Raw genomic sequence first — 26,244 nt, 5'->3', positions numbered from 1 at the left:
TCCATCAAACAATTTATGAGCAGACTAATAATAGATCACATCAAAATAAAGTGACAGATGAATCTTCCATCAAACAATATATTAGCAGACAAATAGATCACATCAAACAGCATGTACATGGCGTTGGATTAAGTAAAGATTCTGGCTTTGGCAAGCAACTGACTACATTCATTTCATTAGGGACTGATGATACCTTCTTAAGGGATGGCTAGTCCAGGTTGCTAAACAAAAACGTTTGATTCTAGAAAAGCACCGCCATGTTGGGATTGGTACTTGCACCCTCAATACCACAACTGTAAATATAATTATTTTGACTCAACAACTGATGGTTAATGATGGCTCTGATGGGTGGTTTCGCTAGAATAGACAATAATGAAATTACTATTTTACTGAATAATGCAGAGAAAGATATTAGCATTGACCATGACCTCAACGAAGTCTCTAAATAGCTGAAGGAAGGCAAAAGACAAGCAATTGAGGCAAATTCATCCCTTAGACGAGTAAGGACGCAAGTAGAGACTAACAAACAATGTTATTTCATACCAGTCGTTGCATCAAAATAATCAGAAGTTCTGTTTAGCAGGTCTCTTTCTCTTTAGGCAAAGATACTCCAGAGGGCAAACTAACTGCATTCAACACATGGAGAGTCCATCTATTACAACCATCCATCAGTCTAACCCCATGTTCATGGCCCACCAAGCCGAAATCACAATGATCAGATGCACATGACCATTTAAGTGATGGGTTGCAATGTGGATACTCCAAATAAGTAATCATTGTTAAGCCTTATCCCAACTAATTGAGGTTGGCTATATAAATCGGCCGTACGACTTGCTCAATGGCCACAACTTCAGCTCACTGCACCTGGGTTCTAATGCAGTGCATACCTTACAGGGACGGCCCAAGCATGGGTTTGGAATGTCATGTTGTGCGAGTGCATGTTTGAAGTTATGGCATAAGTTTGACACTAGCTGCCAACCTGACACAAACCCTCATTTACCCAGGCTGGGAGCACCAATGAGAGGCCAAAAAAAAAGAGGGTCAAATCAGCACATCTTGGATTGTTTATGACTCAAAGAATCACTTTGATCCAGAAATTGTAACCATGTGATCAGTGTGCTGTGAAAAATGGATGGTGATTAAAAAAAGGGCCACTGATTATGGTATTGAACATCATCCTATTAGTGTGATTTTCACAGGTAACCTATGAATAGAGGGCTGCACTGGATAAACCATCCAGACCATTTTTTTTTCCGTTCCATGGGTCCAATACAACTCATTTGAACTTGACACAGGCTAGTTGGATAGATGATTCTTTTCTTTTTCTTTTTTCTTTTTACATGAATGTATTCACAAATATTTCTACTTGTGTATTTCTCTTGTTAGCATCCACTTACACAAGCAAAAGTAGAAAATAAAGATATCCTGTTGTAAGTAGAACCTCTCTTTGAGCATTATCATTTGTGGAAGACAAAAATGGGCCGATCGAATCCCACAACACTTCCCGGTGTATGGTTGGTAATGGTCTCTACCGTCCTAAACCCAATCTGCAAATATCATACCCACATTTACAATCCAAAGAAAAAGAAAATGAGTAAAGATCACATGGTAGGTGACCACATGGTAATTGACCATGTTGGTGACTCATGTAGGGCCACCATAGTACGTATGGCATCCAATCAGTCCAACAGATATATCCCTCGCGAAGAACGCCTGGTGCAAAAGTCAGACCTATCCAATCATTGGGTGTGCCACACCATGGGAAAAAAATGCAGAACCACCCAACCTCCAAATTCATGGTCGGACCCACCATGCTGTATGGAATTCAACAGTACAGCAGGGTCCCCCACCATGAAAATGGGACACCCCAGAAATCAAACCAATCCAACGTCCTCAGGTGGGCCATTTTGTGTCTTCCGTTGTTTTTACAGTGGAGCTCACCTGATGATTGGATTGACCTTATTTATAATGAGTCCCCAACATGGTAAAGTACCATTCAATTGCCTACGTGTGATTATTTCTCAAGGAAAACCTGAAGCCTGTGAGGAGAATCAGCTAGGGGCCTGTTCAGTAGACACCTAAAAATGAGTTCATCTCATTTTAGTTAATTGAAATTATGTATTAGAGATCATCTTTCTTTAGGGAAATGATTGAATATAATTTTAATAAGCAAAAACCATTACCTCTAATACATAGTGAGTTCACATCAACAGTAATTAAGTTTAGAGATCAAGATCTCTAATACATAATGATGAACTCATTTTTAGGCATCCAAACAGGACCTAAATGTTCCTTCAAATTTCACCACTTGAAAAGAGGGAAAGCTGTATTACCTTATCCAATAGTAATTCCTGAAACATTTCTGGCTTGAACAATATGCGATTGAAGTTATATTTCGTTGTCTGCAAATAACCAAACAATGATGCTTAAGTCAAACTATTATCCAATGGAGGTGGGATAAATTATGGAGGCTCAACGTAATAGAGAAGGAACGGCAAATAAAGAAGGCTGGGAATGGACATCGTCGGAGGATATAAATCTACTATTAAACCAAGCTAATTTACCATTTTACCCCGTGTCAAAGGCAATGCCCTCAACTAGCAGCTCACCTGTGGCCAGTGGAACAAGGCTTTACTGACATTTTTTAACAACCCGGCCTATCCATTGTTTGGAAGTTTTCTATTGCCTATCTGCATGGGACTAGAACTAGGCATGTTTGGATTAGTGTTTTAAATAGCGGTAGCATGTTGCGTAGAGTTCAGCCCTCTGTAGCGTGTAGCGCAAATAGCATAGCGTGTAGCATGAACCCCACGATAATTCTATTTTTAATTTTAAAATGGGAAAAACATGATAAATAGTAAGAAAAAAGTTTAAAAAAAATAAAAATGCCTGAAAGATTATTCATTTTTCAAGGATAAGCATGTTCAAAAAAGTTATTAATTATCACTAGTCAAAAGCCAATCCAGATATATAAAGTTATAAACCAAAACAAATAATTATCACATCAACAACTTTCTAAGCAAACTGCTTCAATTAATAGTCTAATTTTTATTTTTATTTTTCACAAAAAAGGCAGGCTAAAATTTAGCCTATGATTCATATCAACAAAGAAAAACTTACAGGGACTGTACTTCGGGTTACCCAAAGAGCACCAAAAATAAAACTCGGGGCAACCTATTGTAAAAGAACTATACATGATCCATCTCCCTGATGGCACCCAGCCCGACTTTATCTAACACCACCATCCCCCGGATTTCATGAGGGAGGTCCCGCATTCGATTACCTTGGAGCTTGCTGCCTAGCCGAGCCAGGCCATCTGCCGGGCCGTTCTCCTCTCTCTTAATATGGGTGAAACGAAAAGAGTCCCTCAAGTCGAGGCTAGAGATGCGGGCTGACCAATGCACCCACTTCCATCCCACCTGAGAGACTCGGTTGAGCGAATCCACCACCAACTTGGAGTCAGAGTCAATTATGACCTTCCATAGACCCATGTTAACGCATATGGACAGGCCCTCATAGACTGCCGTGAATTCCGCACAGTTGTTGGTGCCTAGACTGTATCCATTCAATTAATAGTCTAATTGAAACTACAAGTCACAACTCACAAGTATGAAAAAGAAATAAAAATCCCACAGGTTAAAAGTATTAAGCACAATACAGATGCCATCAATACAAAGAGGGGTTTTCAGAAACCCTTTTTCTATAAAGTTTAGTTTTAAAGGTTTTTTAATGTGTGAGTTTCGCACCAACTTTAACAAAGGATCACCACCATTTTAAGTGAAAGTAAAGCAAAGAAAGTTTGATTTTAACTTTTTCATGATGTGAGTTTTATACCATTTTTAACAAACAAAGCTAAAAAATAAATAAATAAATAAATAAACATTGTAGCGTACGCTACAAATGCTACATACTAAGTAGTTGTAGCATACACTACGGCCCTTATAGCGTACGTTACAGAGGATTTACGCTATTTAGCTACGCAACATAATGTACACTACGAACACCATTTGAAACACAGGTTTGGATACAAGGAATCCACAGGAAAACAATCAGTTTTCCCATGATGTGATGTTCTCTGCTACTTGTATTGCAAGGAAAACCATGGATTCCACAAACTAATCATTAGCCTCATCCACTATTGTAGTTCTCTGGCACAAGATACGAGGTGGCAAATGTCTAATAAGCTAGGGTTTCCGCTTGCTATTTAAACAGCACCTTTTTTTCAGAACCCGTTAAGCAATGGTGTTGGAAAAGAGAATCATCACAATTATCCATGTGCACACAATGGATTCTTTATACTCAAACAGGCCTCATAATAGAATCGTAATTCTTACGGAGGACCTTTGACATCATCATCATCATAGCCTTATCCCACTGTTTGGGATATCAGCTTACAAAGCCTCTTTCTAAGGCCTTTATCCTTGGTTAGGGGATAAGCCATCATATCCCTACCGGCAATTCATTATGAAATGTAGCATTCCTTGCAATGACAGCATTCAAAATACATTGTAGAAGCAATTTGCACTTATCTGATAAAAATCTTTTGACCACACAATAAAACCTACTTCGACCATACATGACCAATGAGAAGATTCCTCACAACATTGAAATGTTAATAAAAATAAATTAAATGAAATATCTGCTAAGACACTCATGAACTTCTAAACAAACCCGAGAAAAATTCAAAGCGTGCCAAACTAAAGGTTGATAGGAATGACAGGCAACCCATCCAAATTTGGTGCCTTTTGGAAGGATGATCTTCCAACTAGCCCTATCTTTTTGCTTGCCAGTATAACCAAAATGACCAGGAGCATAATCTTGCTTAAGGCTCAAATTCTGTCAAGGATGCCCACTGTGTTGGCCTGAAGGAACTCGGATTGTCATTTAAGCTGAAGCCCAAGTATTTCAGCAGTTGCAAGAGAGGTGTGCTGGTTCATGGCCATTCGTAGCAATCATGTTTGTGGGCCCAAATCTTTTTAGCAGGTAGATCTCAAGGCTCCTTGCTGAGATTGACATAAGGGTTCCAAGAGGATTTGTTCTGGACTTAGTGTTTTTGGCGGCTAAGTTAGCCGAGGATGCCCACGGCTCCGGATCTAGAAGATCCGATGAAGAAGTATTTTCTGATATCTTGCCCAATTAGTCTCTCTCTAGCACAATAATTTCAATTCTTAGCCAGATCTGGAGTATCTTCAAGCATTACTTGTTGATCCTGTTGTTACTGTAGAATCCTGGCTCCAAAGTTGTGGCTCTCCATTCGTCTGGACCAATATACTGCAACCAACATGGCACATTTGGATTGAGAGTGGTAAGTTGGTCCCAAATTGATCAAGTTCCCAGTCTATCTATCGACATAGGACACTTTGATCATGGAGGCTTAACCAAAATAAATAAATAAATAAGCTCCTATATAAAGAAGAACCTTCAACCAATCACTTAAAGCCAGAGGACTATCCATAGACCAGGCTTGAAGCTCCCTCAGTAGCTCATCTGACTATGTCCCACTCTTTTCAGCAAGTTTTTAGCTTGCCACTCACCATGTTTGGCTCAGCCTGAGTGTGCCTCCAAGTCTCATTTTCTAATTTTTGTTTTGCCTGACAAAAAGAGCTTTCATCCTCTATAGGGTTGGTCCAGCTCAGGTGGCAGAAATGGTAGTCACCATCTGTTACTGAAACATGCCAACTTTAAGGCATTTGCTTTAATACAAGTGCTTGAAATTTATTCTTTCAAACTAAGCCCCCTCATCTATGGATCACAAGACATCTTGCACCTTTAGCACTAACCTCCCACACCTACGCATCACCAGAACAAACAATGATGAACCTATGGGTCTACTTTGTCATAATGTTACATCATAATATATATACATTCATATTGGTATGCATGCATATGCTTTCATTAACTACAAAATGATGTTGGCCACTACAAGTCCTGGTGACAAACAGCCAAAAAAGCTAATGTCAAAACTCCATGGTCACTGGGTCCCAACTGCACAAAATGGTGGAGGGGCCTCTCTTTTGTTTGAAGGCGAAGCATCTCACCGTATCATTCCCCAATATAATATACCTTAACTTAACATGCGGGTGATTGCATGTATACACAAAGATTAGTCCCGCCTTAAAAGGGCGCGGGCCCAGTTGTCATTAAAAAATAATAATAATAACCTTAACCTTAACCTTAACCTAACCAACATGAAGATATTTGCTATACAAATTATTTTGTTTATGAAGACATGCATATGGGGAGCCACTACTGACCCCATATAAATGGGGCAAGTCTATGGTGATGATGTTGATGTGGGGCATCATTATTCATAGCCACTTGGGGTTGTCAACAGGTCAAGTTTAGGTTGGATATTCGTGTACCTGTATCCAGACCCAACCAAGGGAATTGGATTCAGGTCACTTAGGGTTCAGAAATGGGCATTAAATATGAGGTATCATATCCGAATCTGATCAAATAGGGTATCCATCAGGTCCTGTCAGGTCTAATTTTGACTTCGAATAGGGATTCCAGTGAGGTTTGGAGCCAGAAACAGGTCTAGATCCAAATTTGGGTCTGTATTAGAAATGCGCCTTTTATCTGGATTTTAAATAGCCAATATAATAAAATAAAAGATAGATGTTTAAAAAATCATGTGTGCAAGTACTGGAGTTGGTACCTGACACTAGTGTTCGAAATATCGGTATCGCGTTATTGCATCCTCGGGATATAGATATGTATCGGTTATTGCATGAGATATATCGTTTGTATCAACCCTAATTTACCACACTTTTTGGGAAACATCGAAAAACAATGGGAAAATCGTTGAATTTTTCAATGAAACTTCAAGGATTGTTAAAAAGGACCTTAATACACACTTTTAAATCATAACATCTCAAAAAGAAGTGAACGCAATAGGTTTCCTTTGTATAGGGTCTTAAGCTATGCATATTGCCTGACTGAACTAATGCAACTATATTCAAATTGAATGCATAAGTGTATGCGACGATCATTTCATCAAACACTCTACAGCAAATTTCGACCACTCTTACTATAGTTTTTAGGATTAAAACCATGGATCGAAGCGATGTGAGCAAATAGAAGCTCCGAGGACCATTTTTTCAAAAAGTCGAAAAAAGTGGTATTTATGCCTTTTTCTGATTTCTAGTTCTAATGCTTAATTGTGATGTGTAAATATTAGAGACACGTAACCATGTTCATAAATTCACCAGATAACTAGATATAACGCTCTTCCCAACGAATGGACCATAACGCTACCATAAACATGTTTTTAAAAAAATGAATACATATTTAAAATATTTACATTTCTAAATTTTCTAAATATTTTTTCAGAATTTTTTGGGCTAAAAAAAATTCAACCGTTGCGGGGGTCGTAATAGTCATTACACCCCCGTATCAGCCGTTACAACCGATACCCATATCGGTAACGATGGTGACCGTTATGACCACCGTTACCGATACAGATTACCTTGATGCACACCCTTTATGAAGGGTTCACTCCTTTATCTATTTTTGTAATACAATTGCATAAAGGTGTACTACTATATTGCAAAAAGTTACAAGGAGTATCTATCAAAATGGGCAGGTGTAAATAACAATTCCAGATTTTTCTACCTAGTTTATACACATGCATGTAAATTGTACGTTACAAGAAATTCTATAACAGTTTCTTTCATTGACAACACAATTGTTATAAGATCAAGCAATTGTATGGTTACAATGTTTATACGCACTCCTATTAATGCGTTCGCTTGTATTGCACAAGGTCCTAAACCTCAGTTGAGTGGAGCAAAAGCAGTTGGTTCTAGTATGTAAATGTGTGAGGAATGGTTTCCAAAAGGTTGAGAGAAGGAAGTGCCCGAGAATGTTTGTATATGGAAATAATAGAATCAGTAGTAGCAAGATGAGGTCCCAAAGTAGGAGTGAGAGTCAAGTAGGCAGCTTCACCAGAAGAATCTAGCTAAAAAGGCATATACACATTTACAAATTGTGCCACATTACTAATATTGGCCCAAACACTAGTGGTAACCATGGCATGGAATATCAACAACACTTCTTCAAAGATTCCAATAAACTGATCACATCTTTTGCTACATAATGCCACGGATTGGTAGTGGTCACGTAACGGCCATTATGTAACAGTAACAGTCTGGTTCTTTATGCACTACAGGGTCGTAATGGCCCATTCCAAAAATATTGGACGGTAACAGTCCCGTAACAGCCATAATGGTCCAACGTCATTTAGCAAGCATTCCTTCTACCTTTTCTATCACTGCGTCCCACAAGTGCTTGGCCGGTTTCCCACAAACAAAGGAAGGCTAAGATAGCTGGATAGGAATTCCCCCATATTGCAACTGAATTTAGAAGCAAGCTTCGCATGTTCCTCCTTGGTGGCATGGATTCCAAGCATCGCAATTTTTACGCATTTACTTTCAACCCCGATACAACTTCAAAGCACATAATAATCAATCTCAAATTCTCCACCATACTTTCATTCGCCTCACAGAAAAGTAGCATATCATCCACAAATTGAAGATGTGACACCGAGGGGCTAAATTTGTTAACCAAGAATCCAAAAAATAGACCAATTTGTTGACCGCAATCCAACATGTTGCTCAAAGCCTCAACCACCACTACAAAGAGGATAGGGGATAGGGGATAGGGGATTACCCTACCTCAGCCCCCTCGAGCTTGGAAGAAGCCTTTAGGTAACCCATTGACTAAAACCGAAAACCTGGAGGATCTCGTGCACTCCTTCACCCACCCTCTCCATTTATTTCCACAACCAATCCTTCCTAGCATGTAATCTAAAAAATTCCAATCAACATGATCATATGCCTTTTCAAGATCCTACTTGTAAATCATACCCCCCAATTTCTGCTTATATCTCATGGGCAATGAGCACACTATCGATAATTTGTCTTCCTTCTATGAAAGCCCCTTGATTTTGCGAAATGATCCCTTGAAGCGCCCCTTTAAATCTTGTGGTTAACACCTTGGCAAGAATTTTAAAAATACTTCCAATTAGACTGATGGGCCAGTAGTCTTTGAGGTTTTCCGCGCCTGAGATCTTTGGAATAAGAGCTATAAAAGACGCCCCTAGGAATTTGGATAACCTTCCCTTGGAGTAGAATTCACCCATAAAATCCAAAACATCCCTCTTAACTATATCCTAAAAGTTTTGGAAGAAAGATAAAGGGAACCCATCTGGATTCTGGACTCGGCACTTTCTCACCCCCCAATTCATCCACAACTTTCTTGATTTCTGCTACAGAAAAAGGCTTCTCAAGAGAAATCGCCATCTCCTGGGACATAGATTTGAATTGTAAGTTATCCAAAGAAGGTCCAATCTAGCCTTTGTCTACAAGTAGGTTTATGTAAAAACTGACGATCGCATTACAAATTTCTTCTTTTTCATCAAACCTTTTGTCCCCCGTTATTTTTGTTTTTTCTTGTAGAAAATTTATTTATTCAACGCTATATTACTAAAATTGCCCAAATCTTGCTTATATTTGTGTTCAATTTGGCCATGTTTGTATAATTTTTCAACTTTTTTTTTTTTTTTACTGATTTTTATATAACTTTCAGCAATTTTCTTTTTTCTTTTTTTTTTAAATAAAATAAAATTTGGAGTGTAGATTGTTCAAATACTTGTAAGTTTAGATCTACTCATGCATGCACTAATTCAGCATTTTCCATTACTTTTCTTTTTCTTTTTTTTTTTTTTTTGTAATTTCAGGTCATCTTTTAATGAATAGTGCTAGATTTAAATAAAATAAAAATAAACGAAAATCTTCAAATTTCTTAAGGGGAGTGATGTCAAATGCTTAGGTATATGCATTAGTGGGATAAATCCCACAGAATGCATGAATTTCAGCCCATTTTAGAGGCATGCAAGTGGTCCTTAATCAACCCGGCACCATCCTAAATTAATGTAATTTTTTCCCTTGAATTTTTTAAGGGAGAGAGTGTCAAATGGTTAGGGATATATATTAGTGAGATGAATTCTATAGATTTCATGAATTTTGAGTTGTTTTAGGGGGATTTGAGTTATTCTAACTAGGCTCGACACAATTCATTTGAATTTAATTTTTATTTTTTTCCTTAAATTTGTTGAGAGAGAAGTGGGGTCAAACGGTTAGGGAAATGCATTAGTGTGATGAGTTCCACATGTAGTATGAATTTCATACCGTTTTGGAGTTCATTCCGGTGGTCCTAAATCAACTTGGCACTATTCCCCTGAATTTTTTTTATTATTCTTTTTTCTCAAATATCTTTAGGGAAATAGTGTTAAATGGTTAAGGATATGTATTAGTGGGATGAGTTCCATAAACCGCACCAAGATTTCAAGCCATTTTGGGGGCATTCAAGTTATCCTAAATCAGATATACTATAGTTATCCGTGCTAAAATGGTTATATAAATATCAATATATAATTATCTCATCATTAGATTCATGCTCATATAATCATATTTATGTTAAATCGTTGATATTAGATATTTAAAAAATTAAATATAGGAATTTTGAAGTCAGATTGAGCCCTCAAGTCAATAAAATCATCAGGCAGCTCAAGACAGCATTCTTACCAAAGAATGGTCTATTACACCTTCATAAATATGTTCAAAACCAGAAAAGAATATATAGTTGGAATCCTCTCATATTTTGGAAATTTATAAATAAATAAATAAACCGACCATTATAGCTTGCAATGTAGCAGTCGAACGGCCAACCACTACCATTATTGAATACCTTGGTAGTGGTGGATCAATAGTATACTAAAGCCATGGCAGTTATTCTGAAGGGTGTTCGATGTGCAACTGCAAGATGGCTTTCATATACTTCCGGTAAATACCAATCAACCACTTCAGTGATTCTTGAAGACAGCATTTATTTTTTCACTTTTGTGAAACAATAAATAATCTAATAAGCCTATGTAAACTTCTATTGTTTAATGCATCAGTATGATGGTTTTATTCATTTCTTCAGTTTTGGGGAATAAAAGAACCAACTAAATTCTCTAACAACACAGTTTTTGGCATATGTTTGAGTACAACTATTCTGAAAGCAGATATGGATATTCTGAATATTATGTTGGAGAAATGCTCAAGTTCTCTCAGAGCACTGTTATAGTGCTCCTACTTGCCTTAGGACACTTCCAATCCATTAATCTGGACTGTTCATCAGGTCGAACATGCATTTCATGGGCTTCCAAGGAAAATATCACACTCATCTGACAAGTATTAAACATTTGATGATCAATGGCCTTAAACATGGATAGTCAAGATCATTTACACAAATAGGTCCAATCAACAATTTGATCCATCATTTGTTAGGGACCATGATGGATTGCCCATGTTTCTAAAGAATCACTTTCGTGAGACAATCGCAGCCATCCCATCCACGTGGCTTGGAAAAGCTTATAGAAACTAAGGTGTTGTTTAGTAAACTGAAAAATAAGGTCTGAAAATTAATTTAGTTGCTGAAAGCTTAAACTGCTGAATTTTGTCCTTATTACTGAAAAATCCATTTCGTAATTTGTCTGAAAAAAGTTCTGATATCTGAAAATAAGTTTTTTTTTTTCTTCACAAAAACCTGTTTGGTAAAAACAAACCACAAATGTCTGAAATTTGGCAATTTGTCATATTTGTCCCTATTGTCTCAATTTCTATCTTTTTGGAAAAAATGAAACAAAACACGCTATTGCCTTGCCACCAAATTTGGCACACCTATGCCCCATCCACATACATCTCTCAAACATGATCTCTCAATTAATGAACCATGTGCTATACTCTTCTTGATAGAATAATCATAACCCTTCGATGATATTAAGCAATGAGTACTATGGAATTAAATAAATATATGAAAGTGTTGAATGCAAAGTTCTTAGGCACATCGGTGGATGTCCCATCAGAAAAACACTTCTCATCATTAGATCCTAGGTCCCACTCGTACAAATGGCACTGTTACCTTGGCCCAATATTATACGGTAACCTCTTAATGCGTGTAGGCAACCATAGAAACAATGGTCATTGACTATTAAAAACTTTTTGTAGGCCACAAAAGTTTTGGATCACGCTGATTGTTTAGTGGCATGAGCCTAAGAAGGAGGCACCAAGTCAGATTGAAGGCTCAAGTGGACCACACCACAGGAAGTAGTGGAGATTTGAGTTCCTACAATTGAAAACTTCCTAAAGGCCTGCTGTGATGTTTATTTGCCATCCAACTTATTCGTATGGTCACATAGACCTATATGAAAGGAAAAAATAAATATCAGCTTGATCCAAAACTTCTAAGCCCCCCAAGAAGTTTTGAATGGTAAGCTTTCAATCGCCACTACTTCCTGTGGTGTGGTCCACCACTTGAGCCTTCAATCTGCCTCATTTTTTCACTCATGCCTTAAAATTATTTGTCAAAATGGATGGACATAATGGATAAAACATATACATCATGGTGGACCCTACAAACCCCTTAACAAAAACCGTCCATCTTTAGCTACCCAATCCGCAGATTGCCTGTGACTCCATCACATAGATATTTTGGTGCCCGGGGCTGTGGAGCCCACAAAGATGTACATGACAAATCCACTCCATCCATGTGATTTGCAAGTCCACAATAGGACATGAGTCTAAAATTCAGGCAGATCCAAAACTCATGTGAGCCATACCACACAAAACAGTGGGGATTGAACACCAAGGGTGACAGAAGTTTTGTATCAATACGATATTTGATCTATATTGTGTTTGGGTTCGTATCCTATAATGATCTGAAAATATAGATGGAAGGTGTGGATCTAAGAAATACATCAGCGTGGGGCCCAAGTAAATTTCACACTTCAAGAAATTTTGTTGCTTGTTGTGTGGTGCAGGGGAGTGGATTAGGTGAGACCCTGGCCTCACCCAAGACAATGCAGCTCGTACCATGGAGCTCACCTTGATGTGTGTATTCTGTATCTACTCCGTCCATCAGTTTTTTTAGATCACTTTATAACATGATACCAAAAATTAAGAAGATCCAATTATCAGGTGGACCATACTCCAAGAAACAGTGGTGATTGAACACCCTACCATTAAAAACTTCTTAGGGCTCATCTTAATGTTTCGGTAGTTTTTATTTGCCATCCAATCTGTTGATAAGGTCACATAAGCCTGGATGAAGAGTAAAAACAAATATAAGCTTGATCCGAAACTTGTGGCCCATTAATGGTCAATCACCACTGTTTCCTATGGTATGGTCCACCTGGTAATTGGATCTACTTCAATTTTTGGATAATGCCCTAAAGTGATCTATTGGATGGACATAGTGGATAACGGGATATGGAATACACATGTCAAGTTGAGCACCACGGTAACGGCCGCACCGTGACGGGTGTGATGCCGGGGTCTCACCTAATCCGCTCCCATGGTGCAACACATTCTAGGTTGAGAGAAGAAAACTGTAAATATTGACATGTGGAACTTCTGTGGGACCCATCATGACATATGTATCAGATCCACACTATCCATCCATTTTTCCATACCATTTTATGGAATGAGACAAAAAATGAGGAAGATCCAAGGCTCAAATGGGCCACACTACAAGAACAGTAGGAATTGGATGTTTGTTGTTGAAAACTTCTTGGGGCCACATAAGGAAGATCCAAGGCTCAAATGGGCCACACTACAGAAACAGTAGGAATTGGAAGTTTGCTATTGAAAACTTCTTGGGGTCATAGAAGGCTCTGATCAAGGTAATATTTGTGTTTTCCCTTCATCTAGGTTTATGTGACCTTATGAAGAGGTTAGATGGAAAATAAACCTCACAGTAGACCCTAAGAAAGCTTTAATGGTAGTTGTTCAACCCCCACTGCTTTCTGTGGTGTGGTCCACTTGAGCTTTGGGTGTGCCTCATTTTTTGGGCTCATGCTCTATAATGATCCGTAAAAATTGATGGACAATGTGGATGTAAAACATAATTCATTTTGTGGCCCAAAGAAGTTCCTCATGTTAAAAGTCACGTTGTGTAGCACACAAACAATTTGGGAGAGAGAAATCCAGCATATCTTGTTAGCTTGAGTCATCGGCCATGACGTGGACCAATGATAAGTGATGTCACTCTATCTGAAGGGTAATCTTGTCATTTTAAAAAGTTGACAGGGATATTTTGCTCAAAATTCAACAAAATTTTTAAAGGGAAATGATTTACCGCATTCTGCAAGTTTTAAGCCAAGTTGCAATGGCTGAAAAAAATCCTTAAATTTTAAGTGATTTTTCCAATTAAGCACTGAATGTCTTTTGGTTACCAAATGGTCTGAATTACCAAAATCACTGAAAATATCATTTCTTAGTGATAAGTTACGAAATTAAGTTTTACCAAACACACCCTAAGGTCAAATCAAGGATGGATTAAGATTTGAACAGATACAACTAGGAGCAGTATAAGCCAGAGCACTGGAGCATTTCTCATTGTGTTGTTCTATGAATAAAAGATTGTGTTTCTTTTCATTTTCTGACAGGAACCAATCACGGTCTCCAACAGTGCAGTTCATAATATGGGACGTTAACCAAGATTTTGCAGTTACAATTCACCTCAGCTGAAAAGTCCAATTAGAAGGGAAGAAGAAGAAGAAGAAGAAGAAGAAATAGTTCATACCTCGGATACCAGGCGGTTATTTTTATACGACTTCCAAGGTTGAGGTTCCAATATAAGAATGCCTCCCTAGTCATTCAAAAAATAGCGTTTTAACATGCTTCATTTTAAACCATAAAAAAGAGAAAGTAATCCATACAGGTGGGTTGAACTTGACTGGGCTGGCCCAAGCGCTCACAAGTCCAGCACACTGGACTATTGAGGTTCCAATATAAGAATGCCTCCCTAGTCATTCGAAAAATAGCGTTTTAACATGCTTCATTTTAAACCATAAAAAAGAGAAAGTAATCCATACAGGTGGGTTGAACTTGACTGAGCTGGCCCAAGCGCTCACAAGTCCAGCACACTGGACTATGCCTAAAGGCCCAACAAGTAAGTTTAGCTTGACCAGATTTATTTAACATTAGTGAGCTGAGTTTTTGGCTCGTGGGCCTGGCCCAAGCCCAATTACTTATCTCACAGGCTCAGCCGGCCAGGGCATTGACTCAAATTCTCACTTCATGATCTGGACCTGGACATGCTTGCCTGGTCCATCCTGTTACAGAAACACCTCATCTGTCTGCCTACAATATCCCATTTTCATAATGAATACAACCATAAGATCCCATTTTCATAAACTCTAGGAAGTACCGGTCGAAGAAGTCTCCAAATCTTCACAAATAAAGTAATCAATCCATCATCGCCCCAGTTCAGATGGATCCACTTTGTTACACTCAAACTGCAAAAAAGAGGAAAATCCATTTTAGCAAACTGGCACATAAGGAAAGGCAAGAATAAGGTGTCAACAAGAACAGCTCCTGTATTTAATTTCCATTTTAATTAATTGAAGCTAACATAATCATTTGGACCATCCTCTAGACCTTCCGAATATATATATATATATATATATATATATATATATATATATATATATAGGAAAAGGTACTATGCGCTCGACCTCACGATAAGCTCCCATGAGGTCGAGCTGTGTGGGCCCCACCGTGATGTGTGTTGACCATCAACACCGTGCATTTGATGGGTCCCCTCTAAATTATGGGATATCCCAAAAATCAGCCGTATACGGAACTCAGGTGGGCCATACCATCTAAAATCATGTGAAGACATGCCAAAAACATATAAAAGCACTTGATGGGGCCTACCTGAGTTTTGAATGCTGCTGAAACTTGGTCTGAACCCTCATCCAAGTGGGACACACATAATGGATGGGCTGGATTTGCAAACCACATCTCTGTGGGCCATAAAAACTGATTATGAATGTTTTAATGGTGCACGGCCCCTCCCCACTTCTGTATGTGGTGTGGCCCACAAAAGTCACGGATTGACTTGATTTTTGAGACCTAGGCCCACGATGGAATGGTGCATCTGACTGATGGCGTAGATGTTCGAAACGCATCACGGTGGGGCCCACACAACTCGACCTCATGGGACGGTCTTGTGAGGTCGAGCTGTGTGGGCCCCACCGTGATGCGTTTCGAACATCTAACCCATCAGTCAGATGCACCATTCCATCGTGGGCCTAGGTCTCAAAAATCAAGTCAATCCGTGACTTTTGTGGGCCACACCACATACAGAAGTGGGGAGGGGCCGTGCACCATTAAAACATTCATAATCAGTTTTTTGGGCCCACAGAGATGTGGTTTGCAAATCCAGCCCATCCATTATGTGTGTCCCACTTGCATGAGGGTTCAGACCAAGTTTCAGCAGAATTCAAAACTCAGGTGGGCCCCACCAAGTGCTTTTATATGTTTTAACGGTGTTTCACATGATTTTAGATGGTATGGCCCACCTGAGTTCTGTATACGGCTGATTTTTGGGATATCCCATAATTTAGAGGGTACCCATCAAATGCACGGTGTTGATGGTCGACAAGCATCACGGTGGGGCCCACACAGCTCGACCTCACGGGAGCTAATCGTGAGGTCGAGCGCATAGTACCTTTTCCCTACCTATATATATATATATATATATATATATAGTGGGGCTAACCTTTTGGTTATCCACATCATCTATATGGCCAACCATCTTGGATGGGAATACCCAATGTCTTACCCACCCAACTATCTTAGCTGTCCAATTGGGCCCCTTTAAAATGTGATCCATTATTTCTAATTGTCCAATTTAATCACATGGCTAGAATCACCTGATAGACAAGACATTGGGGCATGACACTACTCATGATAGGGCCCACCAGATCAGCAGCTTAGATTACTGAAAGGTGGGCCCTATCTATATCATGGTCTGGTTGAACAAAAAACACCATTTCTAGGAACAAGCTGCCTGAGAGAATACCTCAACAAAGAAATACCAAGAATAACAGTTCAAAAGGCGAGCAAGGAATTCAAAACCTTGGAAAATCATTGTCAAGTTGAACAAATAACACCATTTCTAAGAACAAGCTGAGAGAATACCTCTCAACAAAGAAATACCAAGAATAACAGTTCAAAAGGCAAGCAAGGAATTCAAAACCTAGGATCTAAGCCAATAAACTTACCAAAGAATTGTGTCATACTTCTCCCAGCATGCATTCATGCTCTTGATGATATTCTCTGTTTGAAATGAAACTCTTTCAAGTAGAGTGTGCTCCTTCAAAGGACTCGGTTCTTTTGGAAGATCCACTGCTACCTCACTTGAAGATGCAGAAGTACTCTGGTGCAAGCCATTTACTCTCTCCAAAAGATCTGGTGTGCTGGCATTGACAGATTTGCCACCAGCATGTTCCATTCTAACTATTCTTCTGAGGTTCCAATTCGCATTCTCAACTAAACCTGCAAAGCAAAATATAACCATCTCAGGCATTTTTAGCCGCAAAACAGAGAATTGCTGGCACTGAATCAGAAATAAATGTCTTTAGCAGAAACCACCTTTCTTTCATCTCATTAAACAGAAGATTCAATGCCTAAAACACATTGCCTTGCAGACCAACCTGCTAGAACTGTAAGCTCATGTTAATTTTATGCCACACAGACTGCTTAAAATATATGGGGTCTGAAAAATACAAGCCAACTTCTTGGACTCAACAGATATGAATAGTACAAATAAATGTTTAAGAAGTAGGTTTTGTCTCAGAGCTTTCCCATGGATCTGGACAATTCTACTCAAGCAAGCTGAATGGGTTGATGAATTTAATTTAGAGGTCAACCAAAATAATATGAAAAATATGTAACAAATCAATTAAAAATGAAATTGTAGGGGCCTATAGGCTATAAAAGTTATATTAGTAAGCATGGAAATTGACAAGCCTAATTTTAGGCCCATATTTTGAACTGATTAGCTGTACCAATTCAAAATTTGGGTTTCCTCAACCAGGGCTTTGCCCATTGCCAGACCTATATATGAGGTTTAGACCAACACAGATCTTGTTCGAAGTGAACTTTGTAGGTTTGACTTGACAAGAGCCACGTAGGGAAGAGTAGAGGAGAAAGGATGTGGATAACTGAGGAGAAGAGAATGGAACGAGAAAATAATGCTTTCTGAGAGTTCATGTGAAGAGAGAATAGGACTGAAAATCTCTGAACAAAATGAACAAAAATGAACAAAATGGTACAAAAAGATTGGAAAAGGAACCTGGAACCTTAGCTAACTGTAACAATACAAGAAGTTTCAGCCTTTTAGGATATTAGCATTCAGTCGACTCCATGAGTTGGAGATCTTTCAGTTTGTGAACACTGATATGCAAATGCTGAATTGTTAAGGTGAAAGACGAAAACAATTTCTTAAGTTCAAAAAGTCACAGTTGATTATGTTTTAGTGAACAACTGCATGCAACAATAGCAAAGATGCATTTATAGACCAAAATATTAAAGAAAATTGTTTTGGCTATACTCTGCCAGTTTATTAGGTGCGTTGATCCTTCGTATCTACAAAGTATGATTATCTACCAACAAATTCCTCGATGTAAGTACGAGCACAATTCATAAGGCCCTCACTAGCTACTCAAAAGAAGACACATCAACTGCATGATGTATGTAATGTATCACTAGAAGTCTAACTGGGATAAGGCTTAGATGATGATGATGATGATGATGATGATGAGTGTTGAAACCCTGCTCCAACTATGAACTGCATCCATACTTACTGCCGAGAGAGAGAGAGAAAGAGAGAGATTTTGAAATCCATTGAGATTGTGTAAACTGGCAATCCAGGAATTTTTTTAAGGGCATGATCCAGGGTTTTTCATGCATGGAAAGTTACGATACAGTGGGTAGAAAACACAATGAATAGGCACCACAATTCATGAACAAGAAGCACAAAACAAGAATGAACATCTTCAAACAGATTCCGTTCATCTCATCATCGCAACCCTGCCTCGGCGATTTGAGGTCGTCTTCGTTTCTCAAAATTGCTTGGCAAAAGTTTTACAATGGCTACCTGCTTGACATCAACCCTTATCCTTTAGCTAGGCATGGGACTGGATGGAGCATCACTATAAGGCGTAGTCAATATGTAAAATGATTCTTTTAAGTTGTTTAAAGCAATCATTTAATTGTGCTTATCATATGATCCATAACTCTAAATATTGGCCCGAGCCGAAAGACATTTCAAAATCATGAACCATAAGTTAAAACTAGTAAAACTCTTGAAGATAAAAGCAGCTTCCCACATGTGTGATAAGATTTGCACTACCAGCGTCTTTGAGTATGTGTTTGTGAGCATGCTGGCCTGGTCTGTTTTGATGTTCTAGTCTTGCTCTCGATTCCTAGTTATCGAGGTGTTGTTTAATCCCCGTAAGGTAGTTCTGCTCTTTTAATAAAGGCATCATTAATCAAGAGAGATAGACGAATTTGGGGGGGGGCACATCACTTCACATACACCTTTGTGTATGTATCGAAAGAGGAGGTGGGCCGCAATGATTTCTCAGCAGCTAGGTGAGAGTACCCATGATCATGTTAAAGACCCCATATGCATGTGCAAGCATCTGGAAGACCCCACACTAGGAAGATGCATATGAATTGCGTTATGGAGTTATTTAGACCATTGGATTTGAGGGACATGATGATTAGGCCATTGGGTCACATGGATCACATGATCGGGCCATTGATCATGGATCATCTTCATCATTTTTTGACATTATTATCTTTTAAGATTTAGTTTATAATTACTTTATATTTGGACATCTTATGAGTGATTTTAGTTGATTTTTCATTAGACTGGGATTATTTTCGTTAGAATTCATGAGACGGTTTAAATTGTAATTTCTAAAAGTTCTTGAGGCTATAAAAGAAGAGGGGGCGTGTGACATCTCTTTAGTTGGTTTTTTTTTTTAAGAAGAGAGAGAGAGAGAGCTCATTGCTTCCATTTCCTATCTTCATGTGATTTAAGGGTGACTTTCATGTGAATTAGAAGGAAAATTGGTGCAAAGCTAATCTTCATCAACAGAGGTGTGAGGCTTCCTTCTGTCCCCCACACTCTCATCCCTTGATCAACTATTGAGATATTCTTCAAGTTCTTCGATCTTCTTCATCAAAAACCATCAACATCCTTCCGATCCTCATCCCTTATACATCTATCGACGAACCAAACCCTAAAAACCAAAACCTCACATACCTAGCCCACACATGTGCCCGTACGGCCACACGTACGAACCCATAGGGTTGGTTATACAGCCCCACTCGTCCATTTGGCTTTCCACTACCCTTGCATCAAAACCCTACTCTCTCTTCTCCAAACCCTAACCCTAAATCTATAAATCACAAATCTTCCTATTTTCTTAAATTACCAAACCTTAGTTCTTCACACTCTTCAATTATGCTCAAATCCTTACATTCCCTCCATCCAAAACCCTAATTCCCTTATCCTAGTACCTAAACCCTTTAAACCATTTAACCAATTTACTCCATTAAACCTAATTGCAAGTTTTCCCCAATTTCCCTAAACCGTAATTTCACCCTAGGGAGCATTAGACCTTCCCCTTTGAAATAGACTTTATCATATGCTATTTGAATGTCCCTACATCCATTAGATCCTAGTTTTCCTTATTTAATGGTCTTGTAGGATGATTCTTAGTAACCTAGGCTAGAATTATGCATGATCTTCTCTTGGAATTTTGGTATTTGTGATGATGATCGCAAGTTTTGTGCTTTTTATTAATTAATTTAATTTTGCTAGTTGACCTCACATAACATTTGGGTTGATGCATCAGTCCTACATCAGGGGACACGATAGGTAATGAGCCAACAATCACAAAACAGTAAAAAAGGTCCTTGGAGCCAATGAACAAACTTAGCAGACGCTGAACCCCATAAGCCAGATTGAGGTCAAAAGATAAATTCTAGAGAATGCCCACCAAACCTTGTTGCACATCAGAGAAATGTGAATGGGACACATGCAGGTTTGCAGGACTCATGACGCAAACATGTGACCCCCCATTTAGATGTCATAGCTAGTGTTTTAAAAAGCTTATGATATGTAGCACAACATAGCCTTCACACTACGTGGCGCATGAAAATAGCTCAAGTCGCATTTAGCATACGTTACACGCTACTTAGAATACGTTGCATGTTATTTTTCATTAAAACAGTAAATGTTTTCAATCTTCTTACATGTGCTATTTTCGTAAAAATTAGTTACTGTTTTCAATGATTTTATTGAAATAATATGAACGACAGTATTAAATCAGTCGATTGCTATTTTTGTCTTTATATTTACTCTTTCCCCAATTTTTCCTATTATTTTAATTAAAAATTTATATGTAGTGGTAGCTGATGCCTCCTCGGAGGGGTGAATGCTACGCTACCCGCTATTCGATATTTAAAACACTAGCCATAGCATAAAAATCAGGAAGGTACATATGGACCACACATGCACATTGAAGCATTGTTCAATTCTCTAATAAGTGGATAGCATGATCTTTGGGCCAGGGCATTACCACAGCGTGGCATGTCTAGTGAGCATCTTAGGTTGCACATGCGTGCCACCTCAGCAAGGTGAACCACAAGTCCAATGAAAATTCACTCACACAAGTCCATTAGAAGGCTCTGAAAACTGGAAAATTCCTGATTCCAAGATACCTCAAATGTCATGTACAACTGTATAAGTGTTCTTGACTGTTCTAAAATGTTTATCCACTTAAATTTTTCCCATATTAACATCATATGCACCATACAAGTTTTGGACAAGGGACTGGTTATCATTCTCAAGTATGTGCTTAGAACATGAGAAACACTCCTCCCATCAGCAGTATGAAATAGCAACCAAATCTGGTATCACTAGTATTCTCACCATAAAAAGATTGAATTATCATATCTAACTTCAAACCCAATTAAACCAATGAAACAAAAAATGAAAATGACAATGTCTAGTATATCTAAGAAAGTCACCAACAAAGGAGGGTTAAATTTCAGAAACTTACCAGCATCAATATCTACTCCGAGAATGCTTCGACAAGAGAACTTTTTTGCTACAAATAAGAAAAAACAATAACATAATATGTAAGCAGAAAGTGTTGGTAAGAAGTTCCAAAGTAACAAATTGAAACATAAAGAGTTTCCAAACCCAAATCCACGGAGACTATTCAAGTAAACCATATTCTATTAGTAGCATCAGGCCATAGAGGAAAGACATTAATCCATAGAAATGTAGAAAATGGGGTTGAATAAGATCTAGAATGTATTCACAAAGCAAACATTTAATTCTTGTGAATAAAAAAGCCGAATCATTAACTTTCATGGCACCCCAACTCCAAGGACACAAGCTAGCATAAGTAGAGATTTGAATTTGAACCTGAAGATCTCCCCTTTGAATTTTCGAAGAGCCTTGGAGATTTTAAAAATCACAGGTGGCCAACAGAAAAATGATGTTTCTTATAAAATAGATTGATTGTAGAGATTCAAGTGTCGGTTGTGACTGATCTAAATAAAAAGGGCACCATATTTTGCGACTCAAATCATACTCGTTGAATTGAACCCTTCTATTTCATGAAATCTTTTTTTTCCCTTTTTTTCCTTGAAAATATGACTGTGTGTTATAAAGTGCTAAAACAAGAGATGCAGAAGCCCCCACCTGCCAGTGACCCTCTCATCACTCCACGTCATGGTGTGTCGTAAAGGCCGTTACGTAAAGGTAACGGTGGTAACTGTTACACGTTACGGGGTCGTAACGGCCATAACAGCCGTTACGGAAAAAAAATTAACTCGTAATTACCGTCAACGGCACGTTACGTCCCCTATAAAGGCCATAATAGCCTCGTAATGGTCTATTATGGGACACATGATTTTCATACTTTTTAATCAACACTACGGGGCAAATATAGGTTTTTCAGAAGGTTTTTCAATAAATAAAAATAAAAAATAAAAAAGAGAGACCGTAACAGCCGTTACGGGGCCGTGACAGCCATTATGCCCCATATCGTAAAGGTAACGATGGTGGCCGTTACAGCCACCGTTACCATTACGGAACACCTTGCTCCACATCAAGAATCCGACAAGAAAAAAAAAATGGGGTTCAAAAACAAAAAACCCTGCCAACCTCGGTCGAGTGGATTTGGATCATACCAGGCCACCAACCTTCCCAAGACAGACCACAACAACTATTTGATAAAGACTGAAGCACAGGCTGACCATTAAGTATGGCAAGGTAGCATCACTTGCACCTGAATGAATAATACAACAGCGCCCGGCCTGGTAGGACGCATTGTCAAGGACCTATAACAATTGATGGATATTTTTTACAACTGATGAGACACTCCCAGACTCCTAGTCACTGGGAAATGGCTAATTCATAGGATTTGACCGTACAGGGATATTGGCGGCCATTTATGGCTCAGACATCAGTCTAGCAGCGCATTTATGAACTGACGATCCAGCAAGAGAAGTTCGAAAAATTCAAGTGGTGGAGAATTAATGAGAGGAAACACAGAAAGTGATGCATGGACCGACAACCCACCATTATGTAATGTTTACAGAGATCTCCCTTCTAAGAAGAGAGGCAAGGCAAAGGCCACAGAGGAATTTTCGATCCTCTTGATCCTTCTCTGAAGGAGGTTTGATTTTTTTACTGAGGCCTCCTAGAGGAATCTTTGGGAACCTCAAAGCGAGTCCAGGTTCAGGGGCCCTAAGCAGGATCTGACACCCGGACATACTTGGTGTCTATCAGACCTCCCCGAGTTAAAGGCAGTGCTAGGCATTTATATCTTTGTGATTAAGCTTCTAATAGGAAAATTTGGCAAAGGTCTGCCCTTGTGGCATCTACAAGTTTTTAGCTAGGACAGCAGTATTTCCATCCATTATAAAATCATGAGTGTGTTCAGTCCATCTGTGTTGGGCATGTGAATCCTTAATTGCATTAATGACATTAATGATAGGTCACTGAGGACCATCGGACAAATCCATTTGGGCATGGGCACAATGCCTAACCCCCTGACCATCAAAGCAGAGCATGTGCAAACGGTAAGGCTTTTCTTATCATGGAGATTTCTCTGGCATGGTCCATTCATAGCAGGGCCCAACAGATCAATGGTCTGGATAAATATGCATGTTCTTGTAGGGAAGATCATAAAATTCCTCTTAGATGTGCGTCTAAAGTAGTTTCTTTAATGTGAGCAGTTCCCTACTCCCTAGTGAGGTTTTTTTTTTCTTTGGCAATTGACATTTTTCTCCTGTGCCCATTCATCATGCTTAGCAATTGTCACGCAATTATGATTCTCACTTAGTGGTTTACCACGTGATTGTGCTTCGTGCCCCTGCCAACAGACCATCCATGAGGAACGTGACCCGACTTGGCTCACCCAGTAGTTGGGGACTGCATGTGATAGTTGGGTTGGGGGTTAATGCCAAATGGTACTATGTTAGCATGCAAGTGGTATCAACGTCAGTTGCTGCCATCACAGGTTCTGAGAGACGGATTAAAAGAGGAAGGTTGATGTTTCATGGTAGAACTTATGCCAATCTACCATTTAAAAACCAACCCCAAATTGCTAGGAGAAAGGCTCATTATCATCACCATTAATGTGATTATGGGATTTCATTCTCAATTTCAAAGTTATCATCAGTAATACTCACAAAGTAGCACAAAACTTTATATCACTCTAAATTTTAATCTTCAAACTACCCATCCAAACAAAAAACTAGAATAGAAAGAAATGTCCTCTGACAGAGCTTTTTGCAACAACAAAAACCTTGGAGCAAGACTTTCTCATGCATTTACCAGCCCGAATAAATTGTGCCAGCTCATCCACAGTACACATGGCATACATGTACGTCAATCCAGACTGTCCAACTCATGGGCCCCAATTATCCATGGACTACAGCCCAACTCCACGCTGACTGGACAATCCCAAACCTCTGATCTCACAGGTTGAATTTGGACTCTCAACCATTTTCTTTACAGCCATCCATTCTACGACCATTAATCGGACAATTAGGACCAATCGGTAAGTGTCATTTTGAAGTCTAGATTGGTGTACATGCATACCTCATATCTAACAAAGACAGTATATCAATTTGTGAGGAAAAAAAGCTAAAAAATGACAGAGAAAAATTACCAATGGCGATGGTAATAAGACCTTGATTGCAGCCGATATCCAAGCAATCTTTGTCTTCAAACCATTCCTTATTTAACACAGAGAGTCGCGGATCTTCGCTCTTGTCATGCCCAATCTGAACATGACAAATAAATAAATCAATAAAACTAAAATTTAAAAACAATTACGATACAGGAATAAAAAAACATAAATAACGTTACAAAAAAGCCCTAAATTCTCCGAACAAAAACACTCCAAAGCTGCAGTAGTTAATCAAAAGAGAATCTCGGAGTACGACTCGGAAATTGAAACGCTCGAGTCGACTCAGAACCCACCCAAGCCGACTCCCTGTACAGAGATGACTGAAATCTTGTACCTGATTTCCTCGAAAATGAAAAGCGAAGGTAAGGGGAGAGAGAGAGAGAGAGAGAGAGAGAGAGAGAGGGTGGAGTTATTACACGGTAGCCGTAATAGCTTTTGTAATTTCCATAGATGAAGACGTCTTTCCTTTTTCTTTTCTTTGCATTCTGATTATTCTTCGGATTCTTCTCCTTCCCCTTCTCTTCTTCCGCCATTTGAGGCTTCTTTTTTCGAAGGAGGTTAAAGCGGCAAAAGATAGAATGGGAGAGAGGAGAGGTATTTCACAGTACAGAAGACAAAAGGGTTTCACGGCATTTTTACACCCGCGAAGCGCCGACTTGAAGTCGATCGGAAATCGTGTACGAGACTACGACACCTGTTTTACGCGGCGCGGACAACACCCAAGCTGTTTCGGAAGCGGATTGTCTGGTGTACCACACACCAGCTATACAGCTAGTGTATTGGCGTCAGCAAGCTTTGGGGTCACATCATGAGGCATGCGTTATATCCAAATCGTCCGTCCATTTTCCAACCTTGTCTTAAGGCTTAAGAAGAAAAATAAAAAATATCTAAAGATCAAGTGGACCACACTGCAAAAAGCAGTGAGGGATTGAACGTCTACCATTGAAACTCTTTTAGGGTCACAAAAGTTTCGGATCAATATGAAATTTATTTTTCCTCTTCATTTAGGTAATTTTTACCTTGTGAATATATTAGATGAAAAGTATGCATTTAGGTGGGACCTAAGAATTTTTTAAAGGTGAAAATCATTAATACGTTACTATTTCGTTACTATTTTTGGT

General features: G+C 38.8%; 1 protein-coding gene and 1 long non-coding RNA gene across 5 annotated transcripts; both read right to left on the bottom strand.

The window, feature by feature from the left end:
- Window positions 1-1,016, bottom strand: LOC131223015 (uncharacterized). The gene is made up of 2 exons (XR_009160261.1): window positions 544-1,016; window positions 1-449 (listed from the first exon to the last, which is right to left on the bottom strand). It is a non-coding gene; the product is annotated as an uncharacterized LOC131223015 (long non-coding RNA).
- A 186-nt stretch (window positions 1,017-1,202) lies between these two features.
- LOC131223013 (probable RNA methyltransferase At5g51130) lies at window positions 1,203-25,837 on the bottom strand. Of its 4 annotated transcripts, none has more exons than XM_058218293.1 (8): window positions 25,540-25,833; window positions 25,124-25,217; window positions 21,974-22,021; window positions 17,117-17,390; window positions 15,256-15,343; window positions 14,629-14,694; window positions 2,334-2,402; window positions 1,203-1,547 (listed from the first exon to the last, which is right to left on the bottom strand). In XM_058218293.1, the coding sequence occupies exons 1-8, from the start codon at window positions 25,654-25,656 to the stop codon at window positions 1,458-1,460; spliced, it is 846 nt and encodes a 281-aa protein (XP_058074276.1). In that variant the 5' UTR covers window positions 25,657-25,833; the 3' UTR covers window positions 1,203-1,457. The 4 variants fall into 4 exon arrangements, with proteins under 4 accessions (XP_058074276.1, XP_058074273.1, XP_058074277.1 ...); XM_058218290.1 differs by having other exon boundaries at window positions 25,103-25,217; window positions 25,540-25,830; XM_058218294.1 differs by lacking the exon at window positions 14,629-14,694 and having other exon boundaries at window positions 25,103-25,217; window positions 25,540-25,834.
- Between the last annotated feature and the right edge of the window lie 407 nt (window positions 25,838-26,244).

This window comes from Magnolia sinica, chromosome 13 (genome assembly GCF_029962835.1).
Source record: "Magnolia sinica isolate HGM2019 chromosome 13, MsV1, whole genome shotgun sequence".
NCBI lineage: Eukaryota > Viridiplantae > Streptophyta > Magnoliopsida > Magnoliales > Magnoliaceae > Magnolia > Magnolia sinica.
Note: the sequence above shows the minus strand (reverse complement) of the source record. Positions and strands in the feature narration are given on the sequence as shown.

What these genes read in the sequence shown, in the direction of transcription:
- LOC131223013 (XM_058218290.1), bottom strand. Translation starts at nt 25,656, where the DNA reads ATGGCGGAAGAAGAGAAGGGGAAGGAGAAGAATCCGAAGAATAATCAG. An exon ending in AAAGCTATTACGGCTACCGT is followed by an intron (nt 25,218 to 25,539) that starts GTAATAACTCCA and finishes TGTCATGTTCAG; the next exon opens with ATTGGGCATGACAAGAGCGA. An exon ending in ATAACCGCCTGGTATCCGAG is followed by an intron (nt 2,403 to 14,628) that starts GTATGAACTATT and finishes GGTTATTTGCAG; the next exon opens with ACAACGAAATATAACTTCAA.